A 24,130-nucleotide genomic window follows, 5' to 3' on the forward strand; every position below is an offset into this window, starting at 1 on the left:
GGTCATAACATAATGCATCTTTTGGCCCTTCCATGTCACACACAAGCGTGTGTCTCCCCAAACACGAGGCAGGGTTTTGCTGGTCATCAAGGTGAGGAACTGGGCTGTGTGCTCAAGCGGGGGGAGGTACCAAAACAGTTCATATTGTTTTAGAGTATATTTACTCAGCTGTAGTGGACTCATTATGGAGGCCTATTTTCCCCTCTCTCTGCCTCCATTTTCTTTTTCGTCCGCTGCTTGGGTTCAACGTTGGGAACAATAGGTGTGCAATTATCAGGAGCAGGGCCTGGAGCCGAGCGTTTGATGTGGCTCTGGAGTGGCTGTGGCGCGGTGAGGGAGACGGCTTCCACTCCGCTGTTTTTTTGAAGCGTTATTAGCTCCGAGAGCACAAAAGCCAGGCCATAAATAAGCGACTGGCAGCCACTATATGCTAGAAATAATGTTTATCCTGCCTGCAGAGGCTGCGGCCCTCATTAGTTCACTGTGAGCCGCCATCAGAAAGCCACTTTGTCCCTCTGTCCGTCTCGTCCTCATCTTCATCTGCTCACGTCAGGTATGTGTGGGAGTTGCTGTGGTTATTGTTGTTATCGGGGTCCCGATGCTGGTTAATAACACCATCACCACTCTAAATAAATGTATTATACTGTCCTTAAAGGGACAGGTCACCCTAAATTAATGTTTGGTCATCAGTCTCATTCCAAACACATACGACAAATAAAATTTTAATTTTAAACATCTCTTTCCTGACTCATTATTTATTCCGACTGGCAGAAGTTATTGTGTACACAAAATTATATTTAAAAAAACTAAATTATTGTTCTTTTGATGATAACTAGCTGTACACTAGCTGAATTAAACATTCAACAAAATGAGGTCATGTGACAGCGGTGTAGCAATGTAGTACTTTGAAAGAAGTGTTTGCTGATGATACATAATGCGTTGCCTTAAACATACTATATATTTCGATCATGGCAACTTTCCGAATAGTTTTAGCAGGTTAATGAATATGACAACTTTAATGCATTTGGTCTTTTTGGATTAGATCTGCTATACACACTGCTGCAGAGTGAGTATGGATTTGCTACTGCTTGTACATACAGAGACACACTGCTGTGAGCATGTAAGATATGCTGCCGCTGTGTGAATAGACATACTTTAATCCCGTAACAGATCTAGACATGTGGAGCTGGGGGAGGTGGAGGATTGCTGCACAGCAGGACCATCTTGCAGCACCTCACATGTCCTAAGACAGGGGTGTCCAAACTTGGTCCAGGAGGGCCACTGTCCTGCAGATTTTAGCTCCAACGTGCCTCAACACAACTGCCTGGAAGTTTCTAGTATGCCTAGTAAGACCTTGTTTAGCTGGTTCAGGTGTGTTTAATTAGGGTTGGAGTTCAACTTTACAGGACAGTGGCCCTCCAAGAGCAGGATCGGACACATCTGTCCTAAGAAGACAGAAAGTCATACAGGTTTGGAACATCAACAGTGACATTTCATGTGAAATGTCACCACATCTTTGTTTAGTAGATATGAAACTGCTGAATCTACTGCATATACTGTGCACTAACACACTTTTTTCAGACTGTCTGGACAGGTGATCATTTTCTTCTGACATATTTGATTAGTGATGGAGGGAGGACAGTCATCATCCTCTGTGAAACCTATCCATTGATCACTGATCTCATCGAGTACTTCAAGTATCAGCCTGAATCTTCTCCTGTTCTTTCTCTTGAGAGGCAGTTTCATATCACCGATGAAGAAACACTCATATGGTCAGTAGATGCTACTTTCCTCTTTTTACCTTCTACGTTCTGCTTTAACCCTCCTCCTCCTCCTCTCAAGGTTTCTGCTGAAAGTGGTGATTTAACAATAATGTACTTCTCACTTCGTGATGCACACTGTCTTTTGTAAATACACTGCCACTGTACACTGTCTTATGCAACAACAAATGTCTCAAACAGAAGTACATTATTATCACATGGCCTCACTGCATTGCAAGTTTAATTTAGTGAGTGGCATCCAGTTAATAAATGCTGCTGGTAGCGAGCTGTTCGTTCTCATTTGCCAAACAACTAGCTATTTCCTCACTATGACCGGCCACGGATGTCACAGAATTATTCTTTTTGTTCTGAAATCAAATGTGAACATTTTATAAAAAATGCTGAGTTTGTCAAATCAGTAATCAAAGTAATGAATGACTTCCTACCACTGTGTTGCATTTAGTTCTGTTCACTTTCACACAAACAGCATGTTTCCTTGCGTATTTTCCTGTCAGCAGTGCTTTAGCAGCAGGCCCGTGGACTCTGTGCGCCGCTGCAGTTCTGCAGTCTGCGGTTCACTCTAATCAGCGTCTGCTAACGGCGGCTCAGAAACAACAACTGTTTGAAGAACAGCTGCATTTGGCAGCTGCTGAGCAAGCCGATCTCAATGCTGAAACACTATCAGTTATAGAAGAGTTTCCAATTAAAAGAACTGTAGATTATTTCAGGGAACGTTGCTCTCCGGGGTCGAGATGCTTCTGTTGTTTTTTGTGATGGTCTGAAGCTCAATGGTTCTGGGTCTCAAACGAACGATTTCAGTGTGGCGGTCGAAGGTTATAGAAGAGCTGCTGTCCTCATAATGAAGCTTTATGAAGTCTTTCTAAAGAAAATGAATTCCAGTTTGTCCTATTTACTCTTATTAAATTTTGCAGGTGTTACTGTAAGAAAGAAAAAAAAAACTTTGTTTAAAAAAACCCAATAATATCATAGCTTGACCTACATGTTCTACAGAAAAATCAGTTTCTCTGCGATCATGTTAAATGTGGTGTGAATGCTGTTTTGCTGTTGACTTTAAATTTAAAATATAATCATAAGTGTAAATGTTTAACACTTTACAATAAGGTTTAGAGTGTTAACATTTAATAATCGCATTTTAATTCAATTAAAGCATTAATGCACAAACGTTTTTAGAGCAATAAGCATAAAGTTCACTTTTAAATACATTATTGTTCATTTTTAATGCAAGATTGTTCATTATTCATGAACTAGTATTATACATGAACTTAATACAAACGTGAAAATGTATTAATATTTGTAGAAATGAACAATGCAAAAAGTACTGTTCATTGTTAATTTACTTTAGCTATTACTTTAACTAACCTGTTAATTCATCTGGTCAAATACAACAGATTCAGTTACAGTTGTGTCATTTTAAACCTGCAGACACTCATTTCCTTTCAAAGATGATCAAACAAATGAAACCATATTAAAGAAAAGGGGTTCCATTCTGCTTTATTTTCAGTATCAATGCTTTTAACATCTTAAGAACAGAACGTCTTCTCTGTCTGAAAGGTTGGTAGAGGGCTGGGGCAGATTGCTTCAAGGTAGCAGCCAATTTGTGTGAATGTAGTTTTGACAGTCTTAAATCTGCTTGTGTGTGTGAGAGAATACAGCCGTACTGAGAGCCTTGACGCGTCGGCCGCTATGTCTGCATCTAAATAACAAGTTGCTGCACGACTGATTATTTTCAACTGATTTTTGTTTGCATGTGTAGTTCTTCATTATTGGAGAAATGCTCTGCAATGCTAATGCTATTTTTTGTGCAAGAAACCACATTAGCTAGCTAGCTCGTGCTGTTCGCAAGTCTTTGAGGGTTTGTGATGATGGAGTAAAAAGATGATATATTTCCCTGATGGTTAAAAAACACTTTTGAATCAGTGCGTGGTCCAGTCGCGTATAGAAACACAACTTCAGTGGGGCGCACACTGATGGTCCATGTAGAGTGTGTGTCATTGTGTGTGTGTGTGTGTGTGTGTGTGTTTTAAGTGTGTATTCATGCTGTCGTGTCTGTCTGCCTGGCTGAATGGAGCATCTGTGATAGATGCTTTCACTGCTCTATTCTGCACTAATTGATTTCAATCTTCCCTCCTCAGAACATGCAGACACTCAGCGCCCGCCGTTCCCGCAGCTCAGCTCTCCGTCAGCTTCATTCTTCTGCTGGAATAAAAGCCGCTCTCGGGCCTTTAGTGGTGCCTGTGTGTTTGTTATAAATTTCCCACTAACTTCATGTGGTCTTTGATCTCTAAGAGAGAGACGAGAAGGCAGGGGGAATGGTGGGTTTCTCAGACGCAGGGAATCATATAGATTATGAAACATAAAAGAATATTTGAGTCCATGAACGGAAGATAGAGGTCTTGAAGTATGTGATGATGTGAATGGTGGAGCTTCAGTTCATCAGTCACACTTTCACGTCATACGGAAGTGATTTCTCTCATCTTTTCTACATCCGCCTTTGCATTGACTGGACACTTTATTTGGACATATTAATTGATTAATTACATGAATGTCATTATTTACCATTTGCTTATTGGTGAACTAATAAGTATAATTATGTTAAAAGCAGAAATTCAAATTCTTGAGTCCAATCCCTTAAGAAAATTAACCATGGCTGTATTATTGTAAAAGTGTAATAACCATGTTTTTTTGTTGTTGTTTTGTTTTGTTTTTTGGCATATTGATTAACATTTGTACAACCACAGTTTTACCACAAATAAAATGGTTAAACTATGGCTAGTGTAAAACTAAACACAAAACTATGGCTGATTTGTGGTTACCATGTTTTGTTTTGTTTTTTGTAGTAAAACCATGGTTAATATTCGTAAGGGCTGACATAAAAAAAACAGCTCAACAGAAAGCCAAAGGCATGCTGGGATAGGGTTACATTGACATCTGCAAATTTCACTCACAGCTTGATTATGGTCAGAGGGCAATTTACTTAGGCTAATTAAAATGAATACAGTAAACAATTAATATTGAAAAAAAATCAAGTGATGTTTATGTCAGACGGTTTTTTATGAATTAACAGATTAAAGGCCCTGTTCTCTCTCTGTGTGTGTGTGTGTGTGTGTGTGTGTTTGTGTGTGTGTTCACGTTTAGCTACACTGTACTTTAGGAACAGATTTATAAATGAGCTAAATGACAAAACCTCCATACAAAATATATAAAAGTAAACCATGCTGTTTTCATTATAAAACGCAAATGGTTCGTCTGTACTATAGGCTACATAATTAGCTGCATAAAAACTATTTAAATCTACGGTATACTGTCCCTGTTTATAAACGCGTGTTTGATTCGTAAATGTGTGATACATGTTGTTTACACTAGCTTCATTCGGTCATTGTTAATATTAAAGAGAAACGTGAAATTAAGTTCCAAATGGTAAATTTGACACGAGTTTGTCCATCTATATAAGCTACAGGCTATCGATTTAAATGTATTTTCCTCAACGCCTGACTTTTCGTCCTTCATATTTGTATTTTTGCTATTTTCCTTTATTTACTGCTTAAGTCTGAGAGGATTTTAAGCCTCGGCTCCTGCTTATTAAACGACACGCCAAATTCGTTTGTATGATCAAGCTCTGGCATTACTTGAAGAACTCGTGAATATTATCAGAGTGACTATCATTCACAGGCACTGGAGTTACTAATCGAATTACAGTAATTTTACTAACAATTATGATTTTAGTAGGCTAACTGAATTAACAAAAAAAAATCGAAACCAAAAAAAAAAAAAAAAGTCTGACGACTTTAATTTACACTTCTATTTACAAATCATTACACCTCGTTAATATATGTAAATTATGTGAGTAAGATCATAAAAAAGATCTGAATGTTTGATTTGTCTTAGCGTTCTAAATAAAACAATTTTAAAAATGCCTTATTCATTTAAATAATCATAATAATAATAATAATATTTAAAATAATGGTATTTAGCGCCCTGCCGTGGCTGAATTGTAGTTTTGAATTCCTCGCTATATTTCAATTTAATAATCCTTGCATTAAACATTTATGACATGATCTCTCTCTCTCTCTCTCTCTCTCTCTCTCTCTCTGTCCGTCCGTCCGTGTGTGTATGTGTGTGTGTGCCTACTTAACCATTTTATGGACAAATGTGTACCCATAAGTGAACGAAATCTGACAAAACCTCTTTTTTGCGGTGTCCTCATTTGTAAAAATTGTTTTAAAATAAAATATAATAAAATGAAAACGTAATTTATTTTATTTTAAAACAATTTTTACATTGTTTTAAAATAAAGGGGGGGGGTGGAGAGAGTGGGCTGTGATCAGATACTTGATTTATGTAAATAGACACTTTGATGCTGAAATGAAAGCTGGGGTTTGTTCTAATACCATCATGAGAATGTGAATCATCTGTCAGTTCAGGCCATAAGCTTTCACTAGTTCAGAATAACCTTGCTTGGATCGTTTGAAAATCTGTCTTTTTCAATGAACTGGCAAGCTCTTCTGACCTGTTTTCAATTTAACCTCCTTTTTGTCATAAATGTTAATTTGTTTTGATGTGTTGATAGTTTAATGTGGGTAAAAAATTTTTTTTAAAAAGTCTGAGCAGATTTTAGTAACTGGAGGGAATTTATTACACATGGATAGAGTGAGAATACAACAATTCACATTTTACTAAAAGTACTGACTACAGAAAAAAATAAATATAAAATAAAAAATCTTAGGTCTACCAAAACAAAGTGAAATAAATGTTGTATTGGTTTATTTGGTTAGCAGTGCTTCTCTCTCTCTCTCTCTCTCTCTCTCTCTCTCTCTCTCTCTCTGTCAGTGTGAGTTGTGATAAATCCATATCTGTGATCTGAGTGCAGACTCCATGTGTTTAGGGGATCCATCTTCCACTGCAAAGAGTCACTGACAATAAAACATCTGCAGCCAACAGTATTTATTTTTCTTTCTTTCTTTCTTTCTTTCTTTCTTTCTTTCATGTTGCATTTCTGTGGTTTGGTTTTGCCTACATTGTGACCAAATGACACTAAAAGCTAAAATCAGTTACATTGTAAGGAGCAGTAAACACTCCCCATGAGAAAAAAACAGCTCATTAATAAACATATTAATGTCTTCATGAAAATGTAAAAATGTTTAAAAGAAGAAGACAGAATTTAGTTCAATATAAAAATAAATAAATCAATATTTGTGTACCTACTTCTGGTAGAGAAATCTGTGTCTAGTGTTAGTGTGTGGGTTTAGAGTCAGATAGTATTTATAACGAGCTGTACAGGAAAACAATAGAAGTCTATGGAATGTCTCCATTTAAATAGCAAACCCCCCATTTAAAGTAAACGCGCGCGCGTGAGTGTTGTTCCGTCCTTCAGGCTCATCCGATCATCAGACTGAACGCTGCTCTGGGATTCATATGTTGAGCAACAGCGCTCTCTAGTGGAGAAACGCTGCGTGTGACTCAGAACAGAGAGCTGCGACACTCTGAACTCACGTGATCAGCTTTGAACTAAAAACAGCGCCAATAACTGAGAAAAGCGTGAAGAGAGAAAGACTTCCACGTTATATGCTCTGCGAGCCAGTGTTGCCAAACCCCTCCCTCAGAAAATCTCTAGAACCACCCTCAAAAGTCTCCATTTTTCACAAAAAGTCGCTAAACATGAAAACAAAGTAAATACAGGTAAATTTGATAAAGGAAAGTAAATATACATATATATATACTTTACAAATGATGACAGTATAAAAAATATAACAAAAAATTCTGAAGTGAAATTAGGAAATGCTTGTGATCTGCAAGCACATCAAACATGATGGAAATGATGGAAAGACACAAAAGACACATAATGTTGGGAATTTGTTTTATGTGTCACCAAAGTGCATCCCAGTCCTGCTCAAATACAACAGATAAGAGATTTTATGATTCTCCAAAAACTATTCATACAAACTTATTTCAGTCAACACTCTATTACTACAAAGTAAGTGCAAAATACTGCATCCCAGCACACGTGACACGATGATGCACTGTGTCTCTCTCTCAGTATCTGGTTTGGGATTTTTTCACGCAACTTTACAACAAAAGAAGCCCAAAGTCGCGTATAATACGCGGATTTAGCAACTATTCTTATGATGAAATTGTGGTGTGCGTCATGGCAGGCGTGGCGTACTGGTGTGTTCACTGCGCAGACTCATTGGCATGATTGAGAGCAAACGTGAGAGGTCACGGGACTACGGCAGGGTGTGGCCAAGTAAAAAATAAAAAAACTCAAAAAAATCGCTAGTTTTATTTAAATATAGCTAAAATAGCTCCTTGTCGCAAAAAATAAAAAAAAGTCGCAGCTACAATGAGAAAGTAGCTAAATTTGGCGACAAAATCCCCAAATTGGCAACACTGCTGCGAGCATCTGTGTATGCGTTAGTTGAATCCGCCCAGACCTGTCGAGAGTCAATGAATGAATGGCGTCGTCATGGCTGATTATTGAAGTGGATCAGGGAACTCAACGCGTCTTTGAAGTGGTCTGAGCTGCGGTCTTTCTATGTAGGCTACCTTGGATTAAATCTTCATTCATCTTCCTTTTGGTGATTTTTTTCTTCATTTGTTAAATGCGGCATTTACAGGAAAATAACTCCGTTTTCACAATCTTTCAGGCTATTAAATGACATTGATTCCATTGAAAATGACGATAAACACACTCTTCAACACAAACCAGATCCGATTCACATTCACACCACAGAAACAAAACAAAAAACCACCCGATATATGTATAGTCAGTCTTTTTGATGTTATTTGCTGTGTTTTTATATGTTAACAAGTATGCGAGCAAGATTACAAGTTAAATAAACTTAATGCTGCAATAACATGATTAAACTTTATTCAACTTAATTAAAATTCAACACATGTAGTAAAACCATGAAAGCTGTTCAGAACTCATGAACACTCAACTGTGAGTCTCTCTGCACACACACACACACACACACTCTCTCTCTCTCTCTCTCACTCACTATAAGCAGCCGAACAGAAACACAAAGGGCATGTGTGTATGTTCATGTGCGTGTGTTTGCCCTATCACCTAATAAACTACAACATCACCAAGAACATTGTTGACCTATACTGCACAGATTGACCCATCTGTGACTGCAGGCCTGCAACACACACACACACTATGACAGCTCAGAGCTGACGGTGGAGATGTCACAGGTCCTCAACACTATAGTTCATCATGAGTTCGTCTCACACACAGTTTAAGAAATTTCTGACAAAAAGCTAACAAAAATATGTTTAAAGAATGTTCTGCTAATGTGCCCTTTACGTTTATAAAACATTATTTCTAACTGTTGGTTTAGTGTAGGCTATGAGATATAGGCCTATTAAACTTAATTCAAAAAAAATAAATTAAAATAAATAAATGTCACACAAATCCTTCCAAACCAGTGCCGTTCATTTGGGCTTGGGTTGTGCCGTTAAAACAAACACTATTTATTTCCCTTCTGAAATATTAGGGCTGGGAATCGATTCCAAAAAGAATCGATTCCGAGGCGTTGGGAATCGACTCCTCAATCAGAGCCTTTTTCAGTTCAACAAAGCCTATCTATGGGTGCCTCTCAAACGGAAGGCTGCATCCTTCGAAGGCTGCACACATTTTAATTCACGAAAATAAACTGAAAGAAAACGAGTCGGTACTGATCATCTGAATTTTAGGATGCAGCCTGGTTTATCGGTTATTGTTAATGTTCTGGTTATTTTGTTTCAGTGTACAGTTTGTTAATATTGTGCAAAGCATACAGTCATAGTAAACTTCATCATTCAGCTGAACTGTGCACATTTATTTTAGACACCATGTCTTGTTTAATTCATGTAATAAACGCCTGCTGAGATGTGGGCTAGCGACTAATTTCACGGGCAAAGCAGACAAAATTACAATTTACGAATCGTCATTTTTTTTTTTTAACAAATAAAGCTTCATATTATGAGAAGGATACATTCTACGACCTATCCTGCAGTCATCATGGTGAGATTAGGTTCCTTCAATCTAAAAAAACAAGAATCGAAAAAGAATCGAAAACAACAGTGAGGAATCGATAAGAGAAAACGCATCTCAAACCCCGTTGCACACCGTTTCCAGGAAACATGTCGTTCAAACCGGAAACCGTAGCAAAACGGTGCACACCGGTTTGAGCTTGAACTTGCCCTAGGTTACTAGGGTGCAGTCACTCCACCCCACTTCGTCCAAATCGCACAAAATTTAATTTGTGCCGTTAAAATGAACATTGTGTCTAATTCCCGTGTGTGCACGATTTTACTGTTTTGTGGCGTAGAAAGAAACACCATAACTTATTACCTTCTTGAGAAATTATAAAATCTTTGGAGGAGAAGTGACGTCACGCCAGCCGTTCTCCATCCGCCATTTTTCAAGATATTAATTTTAGTCCAAGAGGCCCTGTTTTATGTTTTTTAACTCAGCCTCAACATTTGCAGCGTTTGCTGTGTTGTGTACACTTTTGAAGTGTGGAACCATCACAGCTGTCCAAACAGGGAGGTATCATGCCATTCTTATGATATTTGGGACAAGCTCTGGAAGGAAATGTAGATTGTCTCTGTCATCATGATGCGCCGCAATCTTCACAGATTTCTGTGACCCATGTTTCAGATGTGTGTGCAGTGTCTCCTCGATTCCAGTTACGTCTGTTAAATGGTCATCTTCAGTGACACATGGCAGGACTCCCTCTGCAAATCATCTCTTCAGTTGAGCTTTGCAAGTTTCTGAGACAACGGGTACACCTTTGTCATCATTTCCTTCTGATTCGCTGAAGGCAACAACTGAAATTGAATGAATGAGCTCCCTTGCTTCTTCCAGTGAATCAGAATGTAAAAGTTGTGCCATAGCTCATAGATAGAATTCTCTAACTCTGTTTCCTCTTTGTATTATGCATTCCCACCGTCTGATGAGCTTGATTCAGTGTGCAACATCTACCCTGATAAAGCAAGGTGGTAGCTGTGAGTCTTCAGGCTTCCTTGCCAGCACTCCAAACCACTGATTGACGTAGGTTCACTCACTGAGCGCTCTCTTCTCCCTATCATTACTAGACACGCCCCTTACTGCTGATTGGTAGCGAGTGTGTTTTGGGACTTGGTCCGACACTGTGGTCAAAAGCGTTTTTAATATATTGCTAATGGTGCGTTCAAGTCATGTCGGACAGATCGTATTTACGAGATGAACGCCACCACAAAGTCGTTATTACGAGTGGGAAACTCGAAATTTTCTTTAAGCCCCGAGTTTCCAAGTGTCAATGAGAAACATGGCGGAATCGATGGATGCAACGTCTGTAGTTGACGGTAAATTTTTGTTTAAATTGATAGTTTAGTTGTCCTATAAACTTAAATTGGTCATGTTCTTGTTACGCAGCTAGTTAATGAAATCCAAGTAAAAAAATGCTATAATTTTTGCACCTATAGGTGAAAAACACACCTGATGCGAATTCTTTGCTCTTCATTTTCTATAAGCAGAGTTATTAACAGACCCTGTTGTATTTTCTTGTAATTTATTAAAAGAAGGTACACCGCCATCTTGTGCCGACTAAACTGACTTGAATGCACCTGACTTCGTAATTACGACTTGTCAACTCGAACTTGAGCTTGAGGACTTGAACGCAGCATTAGTGCACGTCACTTCTTCTCCAGAGATTTTTTATAAATTCTAAAGAAGGGAATAAGTTATGGTGTTTCTTTCTACACCACAAAATAGCACAAACAAACGGCACCGGTTTGGAGAGATTTGCACGGCATGGGGTGGAAACGTTACTGACGTCACCGAATTCTATTTGTTATTTCTAAGGAAGGGAAATATATAGGCTACAATGTTCATTTTAACGACACAAACCGGCACTAGATTTGTGCGATTTGGACGAAATAGGGTGGAGAGTGACACTGCCCTCCAAAATATTCTTGTTATATTTAAAGTAGGGAAATTGTTACAGTGTTTGTTTTAACGGCACAAACCGCACAATGAACGCACGGCACTGGTATGAAGAGAGTTGGACGAAGTGGGGTGAAGAAAAAAATAAAATAAATAAATGAAGTTATATCTCTTACACCAAACCAGCACAAACGTTCATTTTTGTGGCACAAATTAATAGCATAGTTTTTTCATTTCATTTTATGTGGTGCCAACCTAGACCAGATAGCTTTGAATGGACGTTCCATGAATGTTACTGTTACTGGAAGAATGTTTGTTCATTGGCAGAATGTTCTAAGAACGTTCCTGTTTGGCTGGCGTGTTTCTTTGCACATTCACATTTGTTTAATGATATATTATGTATATGTTTTTATTATATCAACACTCGTGGTCCGTTTTGCACTGAGATCACATACTGGACAGAATAAATGGTTAATCAGCTGGATAAAATTGACATCAACATATTTTTGACGTTTCTCCTGAGTTAGCTGCTTTTGTGTGATGACTTCTCAGACCAGTCTGCTGTTTTATTAGACAGACCAGTGCATATTTGACATTAAGCGCATGTGATCACACACACACACAGACACACACAAACACTCACACTGTATATTTTGTAGAGGCCATTTGGTGAAGAGGGTTTATGAGGTGAATGTGTGTCGTCTGTATGTGCGACACAATTAGCCCAGACCTTCTCTCATACATTACTGCCATTAGACGTCCACCCAACTCTTAAAGTGACTCTTCAGCCTCTATTCAATGACCAGTGCATCCAAAGCCGGCCTCCTTATTTGGCCCTTAGTTCCCTTCATTATTTGTCTGTAGTAGCACCAAGGTCCCACTTCATTGAAATTCCAGGGTTGCTCTTAAGTGGGTTCCCTTTTAAGCGACCCTGATCTTCAAATGGGCACTCATGGGTCTCTCTGCTGTACGAATCATCTGTTCATGTTCCTGAGCACCGCGTCTGTCTGTGCTTTCACCAGAACAGCTGTTCTGTCGGACTTTAGATGAGGTCACTGTGTCTTGATGAAAGTCGATGAGGTCAACACACTACTGATTAGAACAAGGAATCTTGTCAAGACATAGGTTTCATCATTCAGCACATTTTGTGAGTTTTAAACAGACTGTAAAACAAAGAAACAGTAAATGCCTAGCTATACTTGTTTCCACATTCAGTTCCATCTAGTGCACTGCAAACGCATATGGACGTGATTGCAGCTGCACACTACCTAGTGCACCTTTTTTTTCAAGAGTTAAGTCCAAAGTATACTTCAGTTTTGACATGAATGCTTAGTGTGTGCATACAGTCGAACTTACAACTTTTCAATGTATAATCTATTTGATAGCATGCACGAAATCCAGGCTGCATGTATACATTTCGCACGTTCTATCCATGCTTTGCATGATTAACTTCCGTTAAACTGTAATCAACCAAACATTTGCTCTGAAACGCAATAAGCATTTAAAAAATAAATACAATGAGGTGACATTATTATACTCTCCCTTCTACCACCCAAAATTAAAAGTACAAAAAAAGGACATTTGTAAAAGCATTAACAATTTACTACAACAGAGTCAAGTCAAGTCACCTTTTTTTATATAGCGTCTTATACAATACAGATTGGTGTCAAAGCAGCTTTACCGTGTCAAACAGGAAAATAGTGTGTCAATAATGCAAGAGGACAATAACAAAGAGCCATTTTTCCAGCTAAAGTCAGTTCATTGATGATTCAGTGATTTCATCATCCAATTCAGTTCTCTTCCAATAGTGTCTGTGCAATCAGTCAAACGTCCCCAACTAAGCAAGCCAAAGGAGACAGCGGCAAGAAACCAAAACTCCATCGGTGACAGAAATGGAGAAAAAAACCTTGGGAGAAAGCAGGCTCAGTCAGGGGGCCAGACGAAACCAGCAAGGTGTGGTTAAATTCCAGGCTGCAACACAGGTCAGATTGTGCAGAAGACGTGTCTGGTTCCCGTCTTGTGCCGATGGTCTCTGCTGACATTCAGGTCTGTAGAGGTCGTCTCTAGGTGCTGATCCACCATCTGGTCTGGAAATGGACTGGATCTGGGTGGCTACTACGGTGACCTCAGAATAAGAATGAAAGAGACTAATATTAGCGTAGATGCCATTCTTCTTACGATGTAGAGCGTATATCGGGTGTTATGGGAAGTGTTCCCAGTTCCGGTTGACCTAATTAATGAAGCCTAGTTAATCTCCCTCCCGAACAACACTAGGTAGATTGTTCCAGAGTTTGGGGGCTACATAGGAAAAGGATCTGCCGCCCGCAGTTGATTTTTATATTCTAGGTATTATCAAATTGCCAGAGTTTTGAGAGGGCAGCAGACGTGAAGGACTATAATGCAATAAGAGCTCGTTCAAATACTGAGGTGCTAAACCACTCAGGGCTTTATAAGTAATAAGCAAGATTTTAAAATGTATTCGATGTTCTATAGGGAGCCAGTGCAGTGTTGACAGAACCGGCCTAATATGGTCGTACTTCCTGGTTCTAGTAAGAACTCTAGCTGCTGCATTTTGGACCAGCTGGAGTTTGTTTATTAAGCATTCAGAGCAACCACCCAATAAAGCATTACAATAATCTAACCTTGAGGTCATGAACGCATGAATTAACATTTCTGCATTTGACATTACATACAACAGACCATGAAGAACACCCAAAATGTTATTATCTCCACAGCAATATTACAGATATGTTAAATACCTTAATAAACCTTAATAAAAATGTTCATTAACTGGAACATTGAGTGATAATATTTCAAAATGATTTCTGTTATTTTGACAGATAACAAAGGATCTGTACTGATGGCTAAAATCAAGTCGCGTGCACTGTCAGCAGCGTAGAGGTCATGTGCATCGCTCACATCAAACGCAAGGATGGATATCTTTGAACACATTCTAAAACAGCGTATTTTATCACACATTGATACCTCAGTTATATTACAAACAAGTTTGAATGTTTAGTGACCATAGTCAAGATTTCTGTTGTCATAAAAACAATTCCAGTGAGATGTTGATCTCTTGACCTTAAACCTAATAACTGTTTAAGAGCAGTAATCCTCTATAATCCAAGTCAACAATCAATCAGTTTGAGCTCTTCACTGCCCAATGTGTAGTTTGATCCTCTTAGGAGCTCTTTTATTTGCTGTAACTCCTCTGACAAAGACAAACGGGAAGATGGACTCCTGAAGTCCTGGAACGGGTCATTCTCAAAACATGTTAATTAAAAAAACAAAAAATCAGCAATCACCAGAATCACATCTGAACAGCTTCTTCCTATGCTGAACTTTGACCTTGGAAGTGCTTTTCTACACCTTTTGGTGATCTCATTTTTTAAAAACATTGATAGCATTGACAAAAAAATAATGATACATAAATTAAATTGATATTATTATTTTAGAATAATTGCTATAATTGCACCAATTAAACACAAACGGAAATAAGTAAGAAATAAACCGTAAATGCAAGAAGTGGTCAAGCAGATGAAAGAGTTTTTCAGACATTTGACAGTTTCAAATAATATATATATATATATTTAGTATCTCACAGAAGTGAGTACACCCCTCACATTTTTGTCAATATTTTATTATATCTTTTCATGTGACAACGTGCACAAAAATAGTGTCAATCTCAAAGGAACCACTTTATTTTAATATGACATTGTAATAACATTACGTTATGCATAATTACAAGCAACTTACACTAAACCAAACCTTAACCTTATAGTAAGTAAATTGTAATTAATGTTATTTATTTATGTAATTATACCGTAACAATGTCAATTTAAAGAAAGTGTAAACAACTCAAATTTCATATTAGCCGTTATGACTGACCTGATCAGGGTGTTTCCCAGTCTTTGACCGGTACACTGGGATACGCTCCAACCTTATGTAGGATAAATGAACTGAGGGATGTTATGTTTGAAACATTTTCCATGACTATAAAGTCATGCGTTTGTCAGCATATTTAAGAATGATCTGAAGTGTGATGCTCACAGTGGAAATCCCACATCAAAATATCATTTGTAATGTTTTTGATCTAGAGCTGCTTAGAACTTCTGGCTAAAAATAACTAATTCCGAATACTTTAGTCATGTTTTGTGTGATATTTACGCCTGAACGTTTCAAAGATGCTGCAGACGTGACAGATAACAGAGCAGAAGATCAAACAAATGAATTCTGTGAACACAAAACTGCTGGGATGACTGTCTACGAAAAAACAAAAAAAAACAAACAGGTCAATCTTCATTTGTCAGTCATTTACTTAAAAATGTGTAAAAGATACAAATCACTGTTGGGTCACATCAGCTTTATATTTCAAATGATGATTGAGTAACAAATGTTGTCATTGGTACAGTAAGTGTCATATCTTGGCATCGCACCCTTGGCTGTACTTCAATAACGTTATATATATGCATTTATATGTACTGTTTATATTCATATTTTTAAAAAGGCAAAAAAGAACTTCATAGGAGTCATGTAGAATAAAATGAATGAAACTGACATGAAATGTACAGTTTTAAGAAATATGAAAACACACTGCTGAAAAGCGTATTTACAAAACATGCAGGAAAGTACAAATCGCAGGACAAATTCTGCAACCAGGTCGCTGTCAATGGACCGATTTGACATCTTTAAAAAGCAAATAGCAAATAATGCATATCAGTTAAAATTGTATGCGGAGATATGCTGAATGAACTCTATTGCCTATTTAAGTTTATTTAGCAGAAAATGCTTTATAAATATAATTTATGCTGCATTTTAGTTAAGTTATAAAATAAGAAAAGGATCGAAGAAATTTGTACTGCACTGTTATTCATATAGGTTTTATAATGTGTCGACAACAACATTATACATTCAGAAATACAGTTCATATATAAATATGGCATTTCGGCATCATTTAAAATTAGAGTTTGTTTTTCCTCATCTCAAGGCTTCCATTCTGATTCTGGAAAAAAAGGCCTTGATTAAATTGATTCAAACGTTTAATAAAAATAATTATCTGCAAATGTTGCTTTTACACGATAAATATTTTGAACACGTGTCAGACGATACTTATCAAGTTTTTCAATTCAATGTCAGATCATGAAAGTGCCTTTTTAAGAGAACTCGTCAGAAACATGATGATGCTGAGCTCTGTTTTTATATGGATAATCACAGTTCATCATCCCGCTCTGTAGGATTTCTATGGCATGAAGTCACAGGGAAGCATTACACACACGTGTGACTGTCATCCTCAAACATCTCAGCCGCTTCCCTGTTTTAGCAGTCTGTCCAGAGGTGCAGCTCATCTGAGGGCTCATGACTGGACTTGGATGCTCCTCCTGTGAAAACACCTGCTGCCTGAATCCATTAGGTACTTGGAGGAATGGCTCTGCGTCCCGTCTGAGATCTACAGGAGCTTGAGGATGCCATTGTACATCTGCGTGAGGACGGTGAAATGAACGGGAAGGCAGGAGCGCCGGTCTTGAGCAGCAGGACTGCAGGTGAGCCAGGAAAGAGCGTTATACTGCTCCAGAACAAACCTGAAACACAACAATACAAACCTCAGTCTCTGAAAACCAGAGCAAACCTTCATGATGGTCCAGGCTGGTTTATGGTCCTCAGTTTAGTGTGAAGCTGCGAAACTGATGGCGTCCAAAATCGGGACATGGGTGAACTAATCATTTCTATATTGTGTACATAGCATGTGGCTGTCACGTGACTAAAGAACAAACGACTCGGACCAAGGTGAACTAATTAATTAATGCAGAGTCATGTATACAGGAAACAGAAATGATGTGTTCACCTTGTGAGTCATTTCATTCATGAACATCATCGATCACACAAACAAACGAACTTTTCACTCGAAACGAATCACTCATATAAAGGATTCATTCAAAACGAATGAATCGTTCACTACTACTGACCTGAGCACATCCGAGGTGGTTTTGGAGTCCAGCGGGTGAACCCTTGAAGACGTCTTACCAGACACCAGATCATCCGTCTGAGCGATGGATATGTGATGATGCAGAGACGCCTGCAGACACAAACACATCTTAAATGATCATAGGATGAGATGTGCCACAAGTTACATCTTGTGTATGTACAAGATGTAACATAGCAACACCACGGTCATGGGTTTGATTCCCTGGAAATGCATGAACTGATAAAAAGTCTCTCTGGATAAAAGCGTCTTCCAAATGCATAAATATAAATGTAGTTAGAAAAAGCAACAGATCAGAGTCAGTGCTCGTCCTGAAGCTCTTTCCATATTTCATCTGCTATCAGACGCTGGTGAGATTTAGAGTTTCTTAAAATTGTAGGCAACATTTTGTGGCAATGAGGATGTCAACAACAAACTGTAAAGAAATGGTTTGTAATTTTTCGATCTTGTCTCTCAGTGTAAGCAGGTCCAAAAAGTAGCTGGAAACTGCAGGAGATACATGTCTGACTGATGCAAAATACAGCTGAAAATCAGTTCACATCATTCCTGTTCTCTCTGTTCTGTTTTTCTAGACATTTATGACAAGCGTTTGACATGACAGAACACATTTTTGCCAGTGTTGACCCATCATTGAGTGACAGACGTGCTGTGAGAAAATGAATGAAGCAGAGACACAAACAGGTGGAGAGTAATTCTTTGTGCTGTTGCACAGACATCTCTGTCAGTCAGTGAGTCAGTGAATGACCGCAGCGGCTCGTACCTTGAGGAAGAGCGGACACTGATGCTGTGCTTGTGGGCAGGACGCCCAGAACCAGTGCGGTAGGCTGTCAGCCGGTGCTGTGGACACGTAGTATCCCAGAGCCAGCGGCTGCTGCTTCAGCTCTTCTGGAGCGTCCCGTGACAGAAGGCGCTCACCCTGACTCTGCAAACACACCCAAACGGACCGTTTCACACAGGCACGTCGACAGCGTGACATACAGGAACAGAGCATGCGTTTGAACCCACCCGTGTGTGCTGGAAGTGTGATCCGGAGCCCAGGCCAGATGGTGATCCGGGCGACGGGACGGGGGACGTGTTAGGCGACGGGTGCAGCGTTCCTGTCAGCAGCATCATGTCATCATGGCCGATGTCGCTCTCCAGCTCATCGGGGAAAGGCAAACCGAACATGTCATCTACAGGACGGACAGAAAGATGGACATCATGTTCGGCGGATCACATGAACGCTACAGTCCTTACATTTATTTATCATCTGGACTCTTTATTTAAAGTCTCTTCACTCATGTTAAGCAAAATATATACTATAGCAAATATCATCTGCTTGATTGTTTATTTTGTTGCAAAATGTAATTTATAATATTATTTAATATTATTGTCCAGCTCTAATCTGCTAAATGTGATTATAAGGCATGAAGAATATTAAGATGATATAAATATTAACATGATGTTTTTCTGTAAAGCTGCTTTGAAACAAGGTGTGTGTGTGTGTGTGTGTGTGTGAGAACTCCTATGCAAATACATTTGACTTGACATTCAAACACCATCTATTTAAAGCAATGCCCCAAAAACCTGGAAGATTTTACAGGAACACTAAATATGTGTTCATCAAAGGACTGACTTTAGTTCCAGTGAACGGCTCTGAATTTGTGATGGTTTTGTGTGACTTTTGCTGTATAATTGTGATTGTCTTTAGCTGATTTGTTGTTTTTGGAAAAAGAGATTTTACTTTTTAACCTAGTTAAATTAAGGTTCCTCTTATGTTGTAAGAGTAACAGCGCCGCCTGCTGGTGATTTTATGAAACACACATGAATACAAGTCCAGCTTTATATTGATCATCTGTGACCACTCACAGAGTCTAAAAACAAATCAAAACCATGTTTACAGCAGTGCACCTACAATGTACAGCTAATGTAAATAACCCAAAGGATGATATTAGTTTTGTACTTTAATAATTGTCTTTTAATTTTTTTGTGTATAATATTTCATTTTTCCTATACAATATAACAGCTCTTATTTTAAAAGAGGATCCTGTGATTTTGTAAGTAAAGCAGGTAGCAGTTTATTTGACAGTCCCGTTCCACATGTACATACTATGTACTTATTATAGTAATTACAATAACTGAGTAATAACTAGGCACTAACCCTGAAACTACCGTTAAACCTCATATTACTGAGTATTTCCTCGGGTAAGTTCACTGTAAGTGTACTGTACGTACTGAAAAATAAAGTGCAAGCCTAAGGTGGTATGAATGATTTCAGGACTCTCAAGGTCTGTTTGTTTACTGTGATGTGGGAGTGATTTATTCTACGGCTCTTGACCATTTTTCTGGAAGGCACATACTATATCTAGGTCAGATAAAAGTACAGCCAGATTCAAATACTGCACCTCTTCATATGAAGCACTCAGGAATGATTAAACAGAGAGAACACATTTGCGGTCACGTGTGTTGTGTTGCAGTAGGTGCAGTGGGTGTGCGCGTCTTATGTTGGTAGCGTGTGTGTGATGGTGCTGTGGTACCGGGGTTGTCTTCGGCGGGGTATGTGCTGGGTGCCACCTGTGTGGTGGAGGAGGTGGGAAACACCAGGATGTGTGTGCAGGACGCGTCCTGAGGAGTGTTGAGCTGAGATGTCTGCAGGTTGAGCGCGGTGCTGCGGCCGAACACTGAGCCCATCGTAACCGCATCTGCACACACACACACCACTGTTGGCACACAACATGCTGCACTTTCTGACATTTTTCACGATTAGTTTATCCTAATCATCATCTCAATCATTGATTCAGCTGTGCAGCCCTATCACTGTTAAGTCTTTGCGCAGGTGTCTGATGTCTGAAACCACACAGAACAAAAGCAGCTCGCAGAGAACTACACATTTCACCTGGCATCACCACAAAAGATCCCTGCGGCTCCATGGAAACCAGGCAGGCGCTGAGAATCGAGGGCGAATCAGCAGTGGACAAACCGCACATAAGACACGCCTCCCGCAGCTGACTGCCAATAGAATGCAGTGAATGCTCGCCCAGCAGCACACTCCAGTCTGAGAGAGAGAGAGAGAGAGAGAGCTAATAAATATTCATGAGGGTCTTTGTTGAAAATATATCAGTCCCACTGACACACCTTTCAGTTCCCCGTGGCCCAGTCTTCCCAAACGGCCAATCACGATCCTCCATGGCAGCGATGTCATCTGAATAATGCCCACGCACCATTGCCATAACTTCTGGAGGCCAATTTTACGAGGAGAAAACTTGGGCCGCCGGGCTCTGTGAGTAAAGAGAGGATGCTCTGTTTCTTTATACTGGAACTGAAAATATGGCAGGTAGATGAACTCAAATGAACAGGCGTCACCTGTTGGGCACGTCAATGTTGATGACGCAGGTCTCCAGCAGCTCCCCCTGCTGATCTGTGCAGGACACCAGGATCCAGCGCTGGTCATGTGACAGACAGTATCCCACGAACAGCACATTACAGCGTGAGGGAGCGTCTGAACACACGTCACTCGCCTCAGACTGTTTACTGCACGTCCGACCCAGGATGAAGGGCGGAGAATACAGACGTGTGACACTGGGGCTCTGTATCACAGGAAATATCATTCACACAAGACAGTAGCAAGTACACAAATGAAATGAATGTAATATATAGTGTAAATACACTACAGTTCAAAAGTGTGGGGTGGGTAATATTTTTTATGTTTTTGAAAGAAGTCTCTTCTGCTCACCAACACTGCATTTATTTGATCAGAAATACAGTAAAAACAGTGAAATATTATTACAATTTAAAGTAACTTTTTCTATGTGAATATATTATAAAATGTAATTTATTGCTATGATCAAAGCTGAATTTTCAGCATCATTACTCCAGTCTTCAGTCTCACATGATCCTTCAGAAATCATTCTAATATGCTGATTTGCTGCTCAAAAAACATTTCTGATTATTCTAAATATTGAAAACAGTTGTTCTGCTTCATATTTGTGTGGAAACTGTGATGCATCATATTTTTTTTAGGATTCTTTGATGAGTAGAAAGTTCAAAAGAACAGCATTTATTTGAAATAGAAATCTTTTGTAACATTATAAATGTCTTAACTGTCACTTTTGATCTATTTAATGCATCCTTGATGAATAAAAGCTTTAATGTTTTATATTCTATTCTATTTGATTCTATTCTATTCAAATACTGGTAGTGTTTCACGGTTTCCACTGAAGACTGAAGGCTGCTAAGAATTCAGCTTAGCATCACAGGAATAAATTACATTTCAAAATACTTCAAAATAGAAAGAAGGTCTTTTAAATAGTAAAAATATTTAGCAATATTACAGTTTTAGCATATTTTTGATCAAATAAATGCAGACTTGGTGACCAGAAGAGACAAACCGGGAACCCGTACCGCGACCTCTGTTCTCTGTGCTCGCGCTTCGTGTGCGCTACACGCAAACAGGGCGCAAGTTCTTTCCGTTCCTGCACTTAAATCGTTTTTAATCACATTCAAATGCGAACGCAGGATTCGTTAAGCAGAATCGAAATGCACGCGTTTTTATCGAATACACGGTTCTTGGAAATTTGGAACCGGTTCTAAAATGGAACTGGTTTTCGATACCCAACCCTAATAGTCATGTATTTTATTATCATTGTACAAGAAGATTATTTAAATGAACTAATTGCATTTGTTTGTCGATGTAAATATGCACTAGACAAGTGTTTCTCAACCGTTCCTGAAGCCCCTTGAAAGTATTCAGTGTCAGGGGCTCCAGGAACAAGGTTGAGAAACGCTGTGCTAGATGGACGTGTTTAACAAGTCTTCAGCAGTGTCTCACTTCTGTTTCATCCCACTGCCGTTTCTTGTGATTTTGTGGATAAAAGCAACTTAATGAATAAATGTCAACGCAGAGCACAAAAAAAGAAAGCGGTATCGCTCAAACAAAGCCACATCATAGCATGTGCTTACACACACACACACCATGGCGAGCGCATGCAGTCTATACAGCTCCCTTTCTTATGACGAGAGTGATTTAATGTTTTTACATCACAACACGTAACTCTCATCCAGTGCAGATACAGTATAATCAAGCGTGACCTCTGGGCTCTTGAGCGCTGACTGTACGGTGGATGCGGGGCCGAATCCGGTGAGGGACCTGATGTGCGTCTGTCTGGGTAACAGACGGCGGCTCTGTGAGTATGTGGAAAAAGCCAGCGATCGCAGGTGCTGCAGGTACTCAGGACTCTCTCCGCTGGCCGGCTGCAACAGATGCTGACACGGCAACACCTGCAAATCAAAGTTAACCACTGATACGCCACAAACGTCTTTCCGTTCCTGCACTTAAATCGTTTTTAATCACATTCAAATGCGAACGCAGGATTCGTTAAGCAGAATCGAAATGCACGCGTTTTTATCGAATACACGGTTCTTGGAAATTTGGAACCGGTTCTAAAATGGAACTGGTTTTCGATACCCAACCCTAATAGTCATGTATTTTATTATCATTGTACAAGAAGATTATTTAAATGAACTAATTGCATTTGTTTGTCGATGTAAATATGCACTAGACAAGTGTTTCTCAACCGTTCCTGAAGCCCCTTGAAAGTATTCAGTGTCAGGGGCTCCAGGAACAAGGTTGAGAAACGCTGTGCTAGATGGACGTGTTTAACAAGTCTTCAGCAGTGTCTCACTTCTGTTTCATCCCACTGCCGTTTCTTGTGATTTTGTGGATAAAAGCAACTTAATGAATAAATGTCAACGCAGAGCACAAAAAAAGAAAGCGGTATCGCTCAAACAAAGCCACATCATAGCATGTGCTTACACACACACACACCATGGCGAGCGCATGCAGTCTATACAGCTCCCTTTCTTATGACGAGAGTGATTTAATGTTTTTACATCACAACACGTAACTCTCATCCAGTGCAGATACAGTATAATCAAGCGTGACCTCTGGGCTCTTGAGCGCTGACTGTACGGTGGATGCGGGGCCGAATCCGGTGAGGGACCTGATGTGCGTCTGTCTGGGTAACAGACGGCGGCTCTGTGAGTATGTGGAAAAAGCCAGCGATCGCAGGTGCTGCAGGTACTCAGGACTCTCTCCGCTGGCCGGCTGCAACAGATGCTGACACGGCAACACCTGCAAATCAAAGTTAACCACTGATACGCCACAAACGATTCATGAAAGACACGAGTCATTAGTGAGGATGAATCTGTCCTGACCTGTAGCACTAGTGCAGGCTGAATGCTCTCTGGCAGCGCACTCAGCATATCTGTGTAGCAGCGCAGCAGCGCAAAAAGCCACATGCTGCCCACATCCCCGTCCTCTTCATCTCCTGACCCCGCCCCCGAGCACAGGAAGGGATCCACCACATAAAGCACAATGGCTGGTGGGTGGGCGTGGCTGTCCGCTGACTCTGCCCCTGTAGGAATGCCAATCCGGTCCCTCTCTGCTGAGCTATAACAACAATGACATTAATCTCTAACTGCAAT

At 39.5% G+C, this 24,130-nt stretch overlaps 1 protein-coding gene across 4 annotated transcripts in view; it reads right to left on the bottom strand.

Moving 5' to 3' along the window:
- Nucleotides 1-15,850: 15,850 nt before the first annotated feature.
- Nucleotides 15,851-24,130, bottom strand: part of LOC107742159 (mediator complex subunit 13L) — a 59,935-nt gene continuing 51,655 nt past the window's right edge. For all 4 annotated transcript variants that reach the window (XM_016555058.1, XM_016555056.1, XM_016555057.1 and 1 more), the window contains exons 22-31: nucleotides 23,861-24,095; nucleotides 23,589-23,777; nucleotides 21,011-21,234; nucleotides 20,783-20,925; nucleotides 20,544-20,702; nucleotides 20,185-20,349; nucleotides 18,674-18,840; nucleotides 18,429-18,590; nucleotides 17,652-17,761; nucleotides 15,851-17,267 (exon numbers count right to left, since the gene is read on the bottom strand). In XM_016555058.1, coding sequence (XP_016410544.1) covers nucleotides 17,135-17,267; nucleotides 17,652-17,761; nucleotides 18,429-18,590; nucleotides 18,674-18,840; nucleotides 20,185-20,349; nucleotides 20,544-20,702; nucleotides 20,783-20,925; nucleotides 21,011-21,234; nucleotides 23,589-23,777; nucleotides 23,861-24,095 — 1,687 coding nt within the window. In that variant the 3' untranslated portion in view covers nucleotides 15,851-17,134. The remainder of the gene's footprint in view (nucleotides 17,268-17,651; nucleotides 17,762-18,428; nucleotides 18,591-18,673; nucleotides 18,841-20,184; nucleotides 20,350-20,543; nucleotides 20,703-20,782; nucleotides 20,926-21,010; nucleotides 21,235-23,588; nucleotides 23,778-23,860; nucleotides 24,096-24,130) is intronic.

The sequence above is a fragment of the Sinocyclocheilus rhinocerous genome, unplaced genomic scaffold (genome assembly GCF_001515625.1).
Source record: "Sinocyclocheilus rhinocerous isolate Xijiao unplaced genomic scaffold, SAMN03320098_v1.1 scaffold1971, whole genome shotgun sequence".
NCBI lineage: Eukaryota > Metazoa > Chordata > Actinopteri > Cypriniformes > Cyprinidae > Sinocyclocheilus > Sinocyclocheilus rhinocerous.